The 15487-nt window shown below is 42.5% G+C and overlaps 1 protein-coding gene across 1 annotated transcript in view; it reads right to left on the bottom strand.

The window, feature by feature from the left end:
- The window catches only part of LOC104379741 (zinc finger RNA-binding protein-like), a 42981-nt gene that overhangs the window by 21914 nt on the left and 5580 nt on the right, over positions 1 to 15487 (bottom strand). The window contains exons 3-7 of the mRNA XM_086630108.1: positions 14500 to 14638; positions 13515 to 13733; positions 8887 to 9122; positions 7687 to 7878; positions 790 to 1078 (exon numbers count right to left, since the gene is read on the bottom strand). Coding sequence (XP_086486234.1) covers positions 790 to 1078; positions 7687 to 7878; positions 8887 to 9122; positions 13515 to 13733; positions 14500 to 14638 — 1075 coding nt within the window. The remainder of the gene's footprint in view (positions 1 to 789; positions 1079 to 7686; positions 7879 to 8886; positions 9123 to 13514; positions 13734 to 14499; positions 14639 to 15487) is intronic.

Raw genomic sequence — 15487 nt, forward strand, 5'->3', positions numbered from 1 at the left:
AAGCTTAAACATATTTTAAATACAATTAAAGGTTTTTTTTTTTTAAAAAAGTTTAACAAGTTATTTAAACATTTAGTTTTTTATTTAGGAAGAAAAACTTTTGCTTTACATAGTTGCAATTTTCATTATTAATTTTTATGCTTTTTTAAAAGAGATAGGACTGAATGGGAACAACTCAGCAAATAAATTTTAATAATAGCTTTTTTTAATCAGATTTTTTTGTGTAAATGGTTCCAAAAAAGTACTTCAAAAGCTTATAATGTTTGTACTAACAAAGGTAGTATACTCTCAGTGTTGCAACTGCATAGGTTTTTCCTTCAAGAGCAGGATAGCTTATTGTTGAACGATTGCTTCCTATCTCTAAATGTCTGTCATGCTTATTTCAAAAGTTTCCACTGTTACAAAGATGTTTAAATTGCCCAGTTATCAACTGCTAGCTTACTGCAGGTTGCCTTAACAGCCCAGGCTGTAAACTGAAATTAGGACCAACTGGACTATAAACTGCAATACTCTAATAGCTACTACATAAGAAACCAAAGGTGGGAGGATTCTTATGAAAGTGGGAAAAGCCTCCAAGAGAGGTCAGGTGGAGACAACAGGGCAGAAAACATCATAAATTGTAAAGCAAAACTTTTATATACATTCTTATTTTCGCCTATCAGTAATTCTCTTAAACACAGTTACTCATGCATAAAGTTAACTAAATACATTTGTATTTGTTGCACTAGAATCTTAAAAAAAATATAGAATAGATTAGGTTTCAAAATAAAGACTGACTTCTGTACTTGCCAACAAAGTTTATTTTCGGTGTAGATATTTTCTTTACAGCTATATTAGCAGCAGTTGAAGATGTTTTGTTGTTGGACGCCATGTTAAGTGCTGCATTTGCTGGGGGAGTAAGAATTTTCACTGCAGAGGATGCAACAGAGGAGTTCACAGTACTGCTGTTAGTTACTATGTTTGAAGACGAAGCAGTTGATTTGGAAGCAGATGTGGATGCTGAGGAAGTAACTTGGGTAACCACATTTGGTTCAGTTGAAGGAATGGGTTTGCCAAGTTTTGTGTGCAACTTCACTACCTATAAAAATAAAGAGAAACTCATAATATGATCTCCCTGGGATAACTATAAAAAATGAATTTGTTATATGTTATGGAAGCTTTAATAGAAACATCAATATCACTAAAAAAAAAAATCAATATAAAAAGTAATTGCTTCTTTACAAAAAGTGATCTCAAGGAAAAAAGAAAGGACATGTAAAAGTTCTTGTAATCTGTAACAAGGAAATAGTTAATAGTTATCTCAAATTGCTTATTTCCATTAGAAATTCGGACATTTACTCCAAAAGCTGCATAGACAAGAACAGAAAGCAAATAAACTCACAAGTCAGTAAAACTCAAGGAAACATTTTGCTCAAACTGTTTTGTTGCTTTTTATTCTCCTTCCAAAAACTGTAGTACATTGAAATATTTCTATTCCAAATAATATTTATAAATAAGAGTTATTTAATTCAGATTGAACAACACCATCTCTTTGGATCACTACATTTTAAGAGTATTTATATTGAAAGACTTTGCAGGTTACCTAGCAAAACTGAAGATATTCCTTAGACAAAGGTGGTTGGGTTTTTTTGGTTTTTTTGTTACTGTTGCGGTTTGTTTGTTTTGTGTTTTTTTTTTTTTAAAGCACATCTGCAGAGACAGTTAAGGAGGATGCAAGAGACATTTCAGAGCTCTTTAGTATCCCATAGAAAGTGAATCACAGAATGTTAGGGATTGGAAGGGACCTCAAAGGATCATCTAGACCAATCCCCCTGCCGGAGCAGGACCACCTAGATTAGATCACACAAGAACGCGTCCAGGCGGGTTTTGAACATCTCCAGAGAAGGAGACTCCACAACCTCTCTGGGCAGCCTGTTCCAGTGTTCTGTTACCCTTACTGGGAAGAAGTTCTTCCTCATGTTTAAGCGGAACCTCCTATGTTCCAGCTTATATCCATTTCCCCTTGTCCTATCATTGGATGCCACTGAGAAGAGTCTGGCTCCATCCTCATGACAGTCACCCTTTACATACTTACAAACATTAATGAGGTCCCCCCTCAGTCTCCTCTTCTCCAAGCTAAAGAGACCCAGCTCCCTCAGCCTTTCCTCATAAGGGAGATGCTCCACTCCCTTAATCATCTTTGTGGCCCTGCACTGGACTCTCTCAAGCAGTTCCTTGTCCTTCTTGAACTGAGGGGCCCAGAACTGGACACAATATTCCAGATGCGGCCTCACCAGGGCAGAGTAGAGGGGGAGGAGAACCTCTCTCCACCTACTAACCACACCCCTTCTAATTCTTCTCTCTAAACTAGAGAGGCATGGGTTTGATGGATGGACCACTCGGTGGATAAGGAATTGGCTCAATGGCCGCACTCAGAGAGTAGTGGTCAACGGCTCGATGTCCAAGTGGAGACCGGTCACGAGGGGAGTCCCTCAGGGGTCCGTGTTGGGCCCGGCTCTCTTCAACATCTTTGTCGGTGACGTGGACAGTGGCATGGAGTGCACCCTCAGCAAGTTCGCCGATGACACCAAGCTGTGTGGTGCCGTCGACACGCTGGAAGGGAGGGACGCCATCCAGAGGGACCTCGACAGGCTGGAGAGGTGGGCCCGTGCCAACTTCATGAAGTTCAACCAGGCCAAGTGCAAGGTCCTATATCTGGGTCATGGCAATCCCAGGTGCAAATACAGACTGGGCGGAGAATGGATCGAGAGCAGCCCTGAGGAGAAGGACTTGGGAGTACTGGTGGACAAGAAGCTCAATATGAGCCAGCAATGTGCTCTCGCGGCCCAGAAGGCCAACCGCATCCTGGGCTGCATCAAGAGGAGCATGGCCAGCAGGTCGAGGGAGGTGATTCTCCCCCTCTACTCTGCCCTCGTGAGACCTCACCTGGAGTACTGTGTCCAGTTCTGGAGCCCCAACATAAGAAGGACATGGACCAGTTGGAGAGGGTCCAGAGGAGGGCCACGAAGATGATAAGAGGGCTGGAGCACCTTTCCTATGAGGACAGGCTGAAAGAGTTGGGGCTGTTCAGCCTGGAGAAGAGGAGGCTCCGGGGTGACCTGATAGCGGTCTTCCAGTACCTCAAGGGGGCCTACAAGAAAGATGGGGAGAGGCTGTTCAGGAGGGCCTGTTGTGATAGGACAAGGGGTAATGGTTTTAAAATAGAGGGAGGTAGATTCAGGTTGGATATTAGGAAAAAATTTTTTACCATGAGAGTTGTAGAACACTGGAACAGGTTGCCCAGAGAGGTGGTGGATGCCCCATCCCTGGAGACATTCAAGGCCAGGTTGGACGAGGCCCTGAGCAACCTGATCTAGTTGGAGATATCCCTGTTCCTTGCAGGGGGGTTGGACTAGATGACCTTTGAAGGTCCCTTCCAGCCCTAACCATTCTATGATTCTATGATAATACACCCCAGAATGCCATTGGCCTTCTTGGCCACAAGGGCACATTGCTGGCTCATGGTCATCCTGCTGTCCAACAGGACCCCCAAGTCCCTTTCCCCTGTGCTGTCCCCAACAGTTCAGTCCCCAGCTTGTACTGGTACATGGGGATGTTCTTACCCAAATGCAAGAATCTACACTTGCCCTTGTTGTATTTCATTAAATTTCTCCCCACCCAACTCACCAGCCTGTCCAGATCTCTCTGAATGGCAGCACAGCCTTCAGGTGTGTCAGCCACTCCTCCCAGTTTAGTGTCATTAGCAAACTTGCTGACCATGCACTCTACTCATCAATGACTTGGATGAGGGAATAGGTTGAACAATGCTGGTCCCAGTACTGACCCTTGAGGGACTCCACTGGATACAGGCCTCCAACTGGACTCTGTCCCATTGACCACTACTCTCTGGCTTCTATCCTTCAGCCAGTTCACAATCCACCTCACTATCCGATCATCCAGACCACACTTCCTCAGTTTAGCTGTGAGGATGCCACGGGAGACTGTGTCAAATGCTTTACTGAAGTCAAGATAGACCACATCCACTGCTCTACCATCATCCACCCACTGGGTGATGTCTTCATAAAAGGCTATCGGGTTTGTCAAGCACAACCTCCCCTTAGTGAAGCCATGTCGACTGCCCCTAATGACCCTCTTATCCTTGATATGCCTAGAGACAGCACCAAGGATAAGTTGTTCCATTATCTTTCCAGGGATGGAGGTGAGGCTGACCCGTCTATAGTTACCTAGGTCTTCCTTCTTGCCCTTTTTGAAGACCGGAGTGACATTTGCTTTCCTCCAGTCTTCAGGCACCTTTCCTGTTCCCCACGATTTATGAAAGATGATGGCGAGTGGCCTGGCAACGACATCCACCAGCTCCCTCAGCACCCGCGGGTGCATCCCATCAGGACCCATGGACTTATGGATGGCCAGGTTGCTTAACTGGTCCCTAACCAAGTCCTCATCAACCAGGGTAGACTCCTCTATCCTGACTTCCTCAGGAGCCTCAGGGTTCCAGGGCTCATCAGGGTAGCCTCCAGAAGTATAGACTGAGGCAAAGAAGGCATTCAGTAACTCTGCCTTCTTCTTATCCTCTGTCACCAGGGCACCCTCATCATTCACCAGTGGGCCTACATTGCCTCTAGTGTTAGTTTGATCTGCAATGTATTTGAAGAAGCCCTTTCTGTTATCCTTGACCTTTCTTGCAAGGTTTAATTCCAAGGAGGTCTTAGCTTTCCTAGTTGCCTCCCTACATCCTCTGACAGCAGACCTATATTCCTCCCAAGTGGCCTGCCCCTCCTTCCATGATCTGTACACTCTCTTTTTCCACTTGAGTTTGCCCAACAGTTCCCCATTTAACCATGCAGGTCTCTTAGTACCCTTTCTTGACTTCCTACCTGTTGGGATGCACTGGTCTTGAACTCGGAAGAAGAGGTCCTTGAAGGCTAACCAACTATCTTGGGCCCCTTTACCTTCCAGTACTCTGTCCCATGAGATTTCTCCTAGCAATTGTTTGAAAAGATCATAGTTGGCCCTACTCAAGTCCAGGGTTCTAGTTCTGCTAGGTATTCTCTTCCTGCCACATGAGATCCTGAACTCCACCATTTGATGGTCACTACAACCAAGGCTACCCTCGACCTTCAGCGCTTCAACCAGACCCTCCTTATTAGTGAGAATAAGATCCAGCAGCGCTCCTCTCCTAGCAGGCTCATCCACCATTTGCATCAGGAAGCTATCATCAATGCACTGAAGGAACCTCCTGGACTGTGGATGGCTGGCTGAGTAGGCCTTCCAGCAGATATCAGGATAGTTGAAGTCCCCCATGACAACCAGGGCCTGCATTTGCGAGACCGCTGTCAGCTGCCTGTAGAAGGCCTCATCAACCTCCTCATCCTGATCCAGTGGTCTGTAATAGACACCAATAACAGTATCACACATGCCAGATTGTCCTTTAATTCGCACCCACAAGCTCTCAACTTGCTCATGATCCGCCCCTGGACAGGACTCAATGCACCCTAGTTGCTCCCTCATGGAAAGAGCAACTCCACCACCTTGCCTTGCTGGCCTATCTTTCCTGAAGAGGACATAGCCATCCATGACCACATTCCAGTCATGCGAGCTGTCCCACCAAGTCTCAGTAATTGCTATTACTAGCAATTGTCAAGACTTGCTATTACAAATTGCTATTACTAGGCTATAGCCTAGTTGTATCCCCCTCCCCCTTCAAACCTAGTTTAAAGCCCTCTTGATGAGCCCTGCCAGCTCATGGGCAAGAATCCTTTTCCCCTTTTGAGACAGCTGAAATCCATCAGTTGCCATCAGACCTGGTTCTGTGAAAGCCTCCCCATGATCAAAGAAACCAAGTTTCCATCAGTGGCACCAGCCTCTGAGCCATCTGTTAATCAGGTGTGTTTTCCTGTTCCTATCTGTATTCTTTCCTGCCACTAAAGGGTTTGAGGAAAACACTACCTGTGCTCCTGACCCTTCAACCAATTGCCCCAATGCCCTGAAGTCCCTTTTGATGGCTTTTGGGCCTCTCTCTGCTACCTTATCAGTTCCCACCTGCATGACCAGTAACAGATAATAATCAGAGGGCTGTACCAGACCAGGGTGTTTCCTACTGACATCCTTGACCCGGGCCCCAGGGAGGCAGCAGACTTATTTGTACATGCTTATTTGTAAAGTACATGCTTATTCTTAGAAGTAATAAGCAGAGGCCTTTTCACAACATGCTTAAGATCGAAAACTTCTTCTTGGTGACAGCTGACCATCACCTGAAAAAGCAATGCACGTAGTCCATAAGAACAAAACATGCAAAATGAAAACTAAAGACTGGGTTTGAAAGTAGCAGTAAAAACCCAAACCAAAATAAAAAAACACAAATCTGCTAGATATGTCTTTAATGCAAGCACATGTACACAATCATGATATGCACACAACTGTATACATACACTTCTTAGGCTTTTGTTCTCAGTTTTTAGGCATGTTCCCCATCAGAATACAGACATATTAATGTCACATAATACTATAAATTTAAGTTCAAGTAACTCTTCAAAATTATTTTTCCAGTAGAAGGCACAAGATTCTTCAGTGTACCAAAGAAATAGAGTCCTTTGAGATTTCACTTTTACATTGATAACAACCTAAATTAGCAACTATCTATGAGGAAAAGAAAGTAACATCCAAATATATAAAGATAATATATACCATACTCCATATACATAAATATATACCATATTCCATATATCTATGGAGTTACTGGGCACAATCCAAAAATTTCATGGGTCAACTTATTAATGAAAGAAAGAACACTAGGCAAGTCTATCTAAATTATAATTTTTGTTCTCATACTAACAAAAAATAACATTGGGAAAATTGTTTTAAATTTGCTATGAGATTTATTTTAATAGGAATGATGTTACTGATGCCACTGTACAGTGTTTTAAGATACAAAGAGCTATAAAAGCTGAATATTAATACTGTATCTGTTACTGACATTAATCTTTTCAAAGTTATGAGGAAAATCTGTAATATCTAAACACACATTCTACACTGCCATTCTATTTACTATTGTATGGCCTAATTTAAAACACAGGTCATAAGTTCACAGTGCAGCCTGCAGTCTTTATTCCACAATGCCCACCTAACTGCACCCAGACAGTAGGGAAAGCATGCTTACCAAAACTCTTCCAAACATACTCATTATAAAGTCTACTACAGGATATTGTTCCTTGCTCCCATATGCCAATTTTCTTTGCAAGAAATACCAAAAAGCGATGCATAATAGTCCCGTCCCTTGGCAATGACTCAGCTTACAGTGTTTCAAAACGCACTGAGAGCTTCACAGAAGCAGACAAATAAGGAGAATGTCAAGAAGCCTTGAAAAGAGTTAGGAGGCACAAGCATGCTACTGCATGTCCTCATTGATGCTTTTCCCCATCTTACTCTACACCTTCTTCCTACGATTTATGTACTTTCCTCAATACATCCTCTTCTCATTGATGCTGTGGCAATATTTTTTCCCCCTTTCTCCCAACAAGGCCCTTCTAATAGTGAGCTTAAAGACAACTTTGAAACAAAAAGTAGAACATCTTTAAACAAAATCTAATTATAATGTTTCTGTTTATTTTCTCCTCTCTAAGATGAGAAAAAATGATGGGAAGAAATATACGACTGACTTGTATAATAAGGACAAGAGAAAGTTCTTACTTTCTGATGCTTGGCTCCACGGATATGGGCAGCGTAAGCATCTGCTCCTGTACAAGACACATCACAAAGCTCACAGCGCAACTGATTCTGAGTTCCACGAGCAGAAGTGCTGCTGTTATTGGTGTTCTGGGAAGCTTTTAATGCTGCTTCTTTCTTTTTGTGTTTCTGGCCTTCTAAGTGTTCTTTGTAAGTCTGTTTAAATAAACAATACACACACAATAACCTGTCTTTGTACTGCTTATTCATCATTCATGTGAATACATGTAATATAGAACATAAAATATATGCTTTGTATGAGAAATACTTCCTACACTGAAAGTTTCTTTCATATGACATGCTCTAAGGCATAAGCAGGCCACTTCTAAGACCAAGAAATTTTCTTCACCACCAGTATTCCACCTTTAGGTAATACAATATGGTCTTTTCTCCTTTACCTTTTCACTTCCTCAATCAAGTACTGGTCAACTGATATTGAAAAGATGCCATCAGACATTGTCATCAGACAATGCCATCAGACATTGAAAGCTTGATAAGGTCAGAAAAGCGTGTCTCAGTTGCAGCTTCCTGCATTGCATTGAATTATTCTTGATTTTGAGTTTTCCTCAAACTGCAAGACCACAGTTATTAAATGTATCCAGAGAATTAAAAAAATAAATTCAAAAGACAACAGCATGTAAATAAAGCTGTGCTGAAAATGAAATGCAGAAGTTGATATTTGTTCCCATACCAACACTGGCAATCTATAGAGCAGACAGGATGGGAAACTGACAAATTTACCTAGAGAGTAAGAACTGTTTTGCCAAACATACATACACACAAACACTCTGCATGAATTGATATCTACTTTTTATACACTTGTACCCACTGTGAAACTGGGATGCTGGAATACAATGAAGAATAAATTTTCAGGTTTACCATTCACAAAGTTTTGAAAAAAAGTATTTTCTAAAAAGTTTTCTATGCTAAAAAAGCAAATAAAATTCAAAGTTTAGAATATTTCCGGAGTCCAAAGCACAGGTGAAGCTTCTCTGTACAAGCTAAGGGGATGCATCTATCTATAATAGCACGCATTTTCATTTAATTACTCCTTTAATAAAAGTATAGAATCAGGTCTTTAAAAATTAAGAAATATTCTTAAAGGGGTCATTTTTTTAGTTGAAAAAATTATGACTATAGCAGAATATTACATAATACAGGTACCTGTGGTCCAGCACAGCTGATCTTACAAACATCACAGTAGTGGATCTGGGGCAGTTTGGGAGGTTGCTTTGGTTTCAGTTGCTTATTTTGGAATGTTGCCTTTTTGGTAAAGGTGGTCCCCGTCCAAGCAGCTGTTGCAGCAGCAGCTGCTGCCACTGCCTGTTTCTGTTGCTGCTGCTGGTAAAAGGACGATGCAGCTGAATACACTGCAGCTTCATAGCCAGAATAAGAAGTACCTCAAAGATTAAAATAAAATAAATGTTACATCACTGTACATCATGTATCAATTACATAATACACTAATTCCAAGCATGTTGCATAATAGAGTTGAGCAGGGAGATGGGACACACAGGGCAGGATATAAATGATTTATTGAGATCTTGTTAGGCAGTCTAAAATTTTCTTGATGTTTCACAGTACACAAATATATAGCATATCACTTGCATCAGGAATATATTTGATTTTAGACCAATCTTTGCAGACACGCAGTTATGTTAGATATATCAAAGCATCATGTGATGGGTTTATGTGATGGGGTTCTGGTAGCACGGAAGGGGCTGCAAAAATGGCCCCTGTAAGAAGCTCTGAAAAGCTTCCCCGGCTCCAAAATCACTCCAAGGGGCCTCTGGCCATGTTGGACTCCCCACGCCCTCTGGCCAGGGCCGAGCCAATCAGCACCTCTGCGAATGCCTTATTTAAGAAGAGGACAAAGAAGCCCAAACCAAGGCTGGACCTACACTGAAGAGAGGGGGGAGGTGGGCAGCTGCCTGCACTGAGCCACTGCTATCCAACAGGAGATGGCCACAGCAGTGCAGCTTGGAGAGCTCCGAAGTGCCCCACTCCCCGGGGGTGACCACTGGGTGGAGTTAATCCTGCCGGGACCATCAAGGTTCATCAGGCCTGCCATGGCTGCAGTGGAGAGAGGACTGAGACCTGAGAGAAATGGCCACACAGACACCAAGGACAGCAAAGATGGAACAGGAGGAGGTGTGCTGGAGCTGAGATTCCCCTGCAACCCGTGGTGAGATGACAGACGGCCCCCCTGCCACCCATGGAGATTAACAGTGGAGCAGAGATCCACTCACAGCCCTTGAAGAACCCCACACCGGAGCAGAGATGCCTGTGCCTGAAGGAGGTTGTAGAGAATGGTGTCCATGAGCTGCTGGAAGCTGACAGGCATCTGAAGTCTGTGGAGAACCCCACACTGGAGTGGGTGGCAGCTCCCTAAGAAGCTGTGACTCTGTGGGGAAGAAGCCCACACTGGAACAATCTGATGGGTAAGGATTGCATCCTGTGGGAAAGACTCATGTGTTGGAGAAGTCTGGACTGTCTCGTGAGAAGGGGATCCATTGGAGCAGGGGGAAAAGGGTGTAAGGAGTTGTCCTCCTTTAAGAAAAGGAGTGGCAGAAACAACTGACCTGCAACCCCCCATTCCCTGTCCCCCTGTGCTGCTGGGGGAGGAAGTAAAACCGGGAAGAAGGGAGGGGTGGGGGGAAGGTGTTTTTAAGATCTGGCTTTGTTCCTTGTTATCCTCTCAAGTAGCTGTTAATAAATTGAAATGATTTGTCCCCAATCTGAGTCTGTTTTGCCCAGGACCATGATTGGTGGGTGCTCACTCCCTGTTCTTGTCTCAACCCTCAGTCCTTTTATTATATTTTTCTCCTCGTGGTAGCTTAGCTGCCAGCTGAGCTAAACCATGACACATCCCTAAAGAATATGTGAAATTTCCTGGTACATCTGGTAAGACCAAGTATGATGTAACAAGAATTCTAATAAAAGATTTATCAAAGGCCACTTGAAGTAAGCAGTCTTCCAGAATCAGATTTACTATTCAAGTTCCAAAATGAAAAGAACAGATATTATGTAGAGGAAGGAAAAAACCCACGAAGATAAAAGACAGAATTGCTAGTGCTATTACATTCTATTACACCAAATAGAATCATTTTAGTGCAGAGAAGCTGCTTGCCCACTAAAACCTCTGCAGCACACCCTGTCTACACACTCCTTGATTTCTAGTATCAAAGTTGAATAAATCAAGGAAACTGATACAAAAGAGCCCGTTTTCCCATAAACTTTCTACATCTACTGGTTCAACTATTTTAAATCCTCTGACCAAGCTCTGTTTCAAGGAAGTCTTAAAAACCCTTTATAACAGAAGACAAAACAAAACAATAAGCCATAATATGCCAGTTGATTACCATCTGCCCATAAAGATAACATCTTTTCATCTTTAACTACATTTTGGGTTTCTAACATTCGAAGGAAAGTCTGTTTTTTTAGCATCCATTCTCCTCCCATTTTAGGTCAAGACAACCCAAACTTACAAGATTTCTATTAGACTGCTCCTCCCTGTAACTGCTGTTTGATGGCAGTATGCTCCCAATTTCCCCGGGTTACATTTGTGTGGATATGTTTCCTTATTTTTTTTCTATCCCCCATCTTTTCTCTCCAAACCTTACAATAAATCACAAAACATAACACAGGCAGCGATGCCAACATGGAATCATAGAATGGTTTGGGTTGGAAGGGACCTCAAAGATCATCTAGTTCCAACCCCCCTGCCATGGGCAGGGACACCCTCCACTAGATCAGGTTGCTCAAAGCCTCATCCAACCTGGCCTTGAACACTTCCAGGGATGGGGCAGCCACAACTCCTCTGGGCAACCTGGTCCAGTGTATCACCATCCTCATTTTAAAAAATTTCTTCATTGGATCTAATCAACATCTACTCTCTTTCAGTTTAAAGCCATTGCCCCTTGTCCTGTCACTACATGCCCTTGTAAAAAGTCCCACACCAGCTTTCCTGTAGGCCCCCTTTAAGTACTGGAAGGCTGCTAGAAGGTTTCCCCAGAGCCTTCTCTTCTCCAGGCTGAACAGCCCCAACTCTCTCAGCTTGTCTTCATAGGAGAGGGGCTCCAGCCCTCAGATCATCTTTGCGGCCCTCCTCTGGAGTCACTCCAGCAGCTCCATGTCCTTCTTGTGTTGCGGACTCCAGAGCTGAACGCAGTATTCTAGGTGAAGTCTCACGAGAGCTGAGTAGAGGGGCAGAATCACCTCCCTCAACCTGCTGGCCACACTTCTTTTGATGCAGCCCAGGATACGGTTGGCTTTCTGGGCTGCCAGCACACATTGCTGGCTCATGTTGAGCTTCTCATCCACCAGCACTCCCAAGTCCTTTTCCTCAGGGCTGCTCTCGATCCATTCTCTGCCCAGCCTGTACTTATGCTTGGGATTGCCCCGACCCAGGTGCAGGACCTTGCACTTGGCCTTGTTGAACTTCATGAGGTTCTCACAGGCCCACCTCTCCAGCCTGTCAAGGTCCCTCTGGATGGCATCCCTTCCCTCCAGTGTGTCCACAACACCACACAACTTGGCATCACCTGCAAAATTGCCGAGGGTGCACTCAATCCCACTGTCCATGTCTCCAACAAAGATGTTAAATAGAACTGGCCCCAGTACTGACCCCTGAAGAACACCACTTGTCACTGATCTCCACGTGGACATTGAACCGTTGACCACAGCTCTTTGAGTGCAACCATCCAGCCAATTCCTTATCCACCGAGTGGTCCATCCATCAAATCCATGTTCCTCCAATTGGGAGACAAGGATGTCATGCAGGACAGTATCAAATACTTTGGACAAGTCCAGGCAGACGATGTCAGTTGCTCTTCCCCTATCCATCAATGCTGTAACCTCATCATAGAAGGCCACCAAATTAGTCAGGCAGGATTTGCCCTTAGTGAAGCCATGTTGGCTGTCACCAATCACCTCCTTGTTTTCCACGTGCCTTAGCATAGTCGCCAAGAGAATCTGCTCCATGATCTTGCCAGGCACAGAGGTGAGGCTGACTGGCCTGTAGTTCCCTGGGTCTTCTTTTTTTCCCCTTTTTAAAAATGAGGGCTATGTTTCCCCTTTTCCAGTCATTGGGAGCTTCACCAGACTGTCACTACTTCTGAAATATGATGGATAATGGCTTAGCCACTTCATCTGCCAGTTCCCTCAGGACCCGTGGATGCATCTCATCAGTTCCGATGGACTTGTCCACCTTCAGGTTCCTTAGATGGTCTCCAACCTGATCTTCTCCTACAGTGGGTGGTTCTTCATTCTCACAGTCCCTGCCTTGGCCTTCTGTGTCTTGGGCTGTGCAGCTGGAGCTCTTGCCAGTGAAGACTGAGGCAAAGAAGTCATTGAGTACCTCAGTCTTCTCCATATCCTGGGTGGCCAGGTCTCCCGTTTCCTTCCGGAAAGGGCCTACATTTTCCCTAGATCTCTTTTTATCACTGACATAGCTATAGAAGTTTTTCTTGTTGCCCTTGATGTCCCTGGCCAGATTTAACTCTATCAGAGCTTTAGCTTTCCTAACCTGATCTCTGGTTGCTTGGACAATTTCTCTGTATTCTTCCCATGCTACCTGTCCTTGCTTTGTCTCACATGTAACAAAATAGGCACGTACCAACATCAAACCTCTTGATACATCAAAATATTTTGCTATTATTATGATTTAACTGGTTGATACTTCTCAGGAGACTATCATGTAATTGAACACAAACTGCTAAAATTTTGAGCATTTAAATCTTCTCCTGTAACAATTGCAAAGATCCCAGCAACATAACACGCAAAATTCTTACCAGAGTAAGTAACCGCTGTTGTACTGTACGTTGCACTTTGAGTATAAGATGGAACAACAGTAGCTGCAGCTGCTACTGGCTGCACAGCAGAAGATACCGGATATATAGAAAACGTAGTTGTTGCTGGACTTGGGGTTGCAGGTTTTATAGCTGTCACTTGTCGTGTTTGCTGGGCTTGGGTGTACTGAGTTGCCCCTTGGCTATATCCTGCTTTTGGAGCTAATTAGGATAGAAAATAGAAGTGTACAAACATTGATACATTTTAGTTGAATGAAATGGAAACCATATTAAATGATACTTAATGATATGCTGGGGAATAAACATATAACAAGTGGGTTTTGTTTTAGTTTTGTTGGGTTTTTTTGTTGTTGTTTTTTTCCACCATAATGGTTATGTCTCACCTACCATATATCACACAACTGTTTAATCATGTCACAGCTCAGACTAGTAAGCCTCCGATTCATTTATGCCTTTTTAACTGTGCTGCTATTCAATGGTTTTAGAGTACACTAAAGTACATCTAAGCTTTCCTATTATTCCTAATTCAAGTAAAAAAGTAAATCGGATTTATGCTTTGTAGCATTCATGATACCAATAATTAAAGAATTAAAAAAGAAGTATTTCTAACCAAGTTATCATCTGAACCCACCCCTGACTTTTTGAACCTACTTCAGCAAAAAAGTTTGCCTAGGAGTACGTTTTGAGTGTATTTAATAACAATCCAAACCTCAAAGATAGTTATTTATGGCAATGTCACAATAACATTCAAGTTCTAGGTGCAACAAATTTTTCTACATGTTGACAGGGATTACATGTCAAAACTAAAAACAAACAAAAAACCCCCACCCAACACCAAAACAAAAAAAAAACCACAAAAAACACAAAGAAATCTGGATAATGTGAAATATTCAAAGGCATATTTTTAGGGTATTAAAATAGTACACAGACTGTGTATAATGACAGGAGGATGAATCATGTCACCCACCTGTCTGGTAGTATGATTCAGCTACTGAAGGTTGAGGCTGGGCAGCAGCAGCCACAGCAGTTGCTGTTGGTTGTTGATAGTATTGTTTGCTGTCATAAGCTACAGTTGGGGCAGTAGATCGAACATAAGAATAGGAATCCTAAAAATTCAAAAAAGAAAAACCAGCAAATTTCTCCTTAAGTATATCTGGAGCAATAAAAATCATTAGCAGAGTCAAAGAATTTTATTCTACTCTACTAAAGTAGATTTTAAAAAACATTTACAGACACAGTATATACTAATATATGCATTAAAGAAATTAAATTTATGTTTACAGATACTTCAGGCCTGAAGACAACTCTGATGGTCTTTTTTCAGACTTAATATAGGAATTAACCTCATGCTAATAAATCACTTTCCCTTACAAATTATTTTTGTTACTGAAAAGCAACTATTCTCACTAGTTTTTCATAATGACTGTATCAGATCACATGTAATTTACATGATTCCTGTAAAACATGAAGGAAAAACCACCACAGATCTCCACAAACCACAATCAATTCACAAGTTCACAAACATGACCCTTTACTGGCTTTAAAAATCCCATCATCAACAATACTTTTCATGGTTATATTTTTTAGAGTATGAAAGTGATACATCAAAAAGTAAAGGTGGCTTTAAAAGTATCAACTACTCCATTGGGGAACCATATCTAGTTTATAAGGGCAAGGCAAGTAGCCCATTTGACACCTCCAGAACTCAGATGATTATTAAGCTTAGAAGGGGAGGGCTTGGAAGACGCTATATGCATGTACATATATTCTCCCATCCTTACCATATTTATGGTAAAGCGTAAAGAGTTGATCAACTGAGGGGTAGCAAGGTATGAACTACATTAGTTGAAATGTATTAATGTATAAAATTTCTTTTTATTTCAAAGAAATATAACAAAATCTCTTTTCCATCCAATCTGTGTAAAACAATTATTTTTCTTTAGTTTAGGGGACTC

Source organism: Tauraco erythrolophus, chromosome W (assembly GCF_009769465.1).
Source record: "Tauraco erythrolophus isolate bTauEry1 chromosome W, bTauEry1.pri, whole genome shotgun sequence".
NCBI classification, from domain to species: domain Eukaryota; kingdom Metazoa; phylum Chordata; class Aves; order Musophagiformes; family Musophagidae; genus Tauraco; species Tauraco erythrolophus.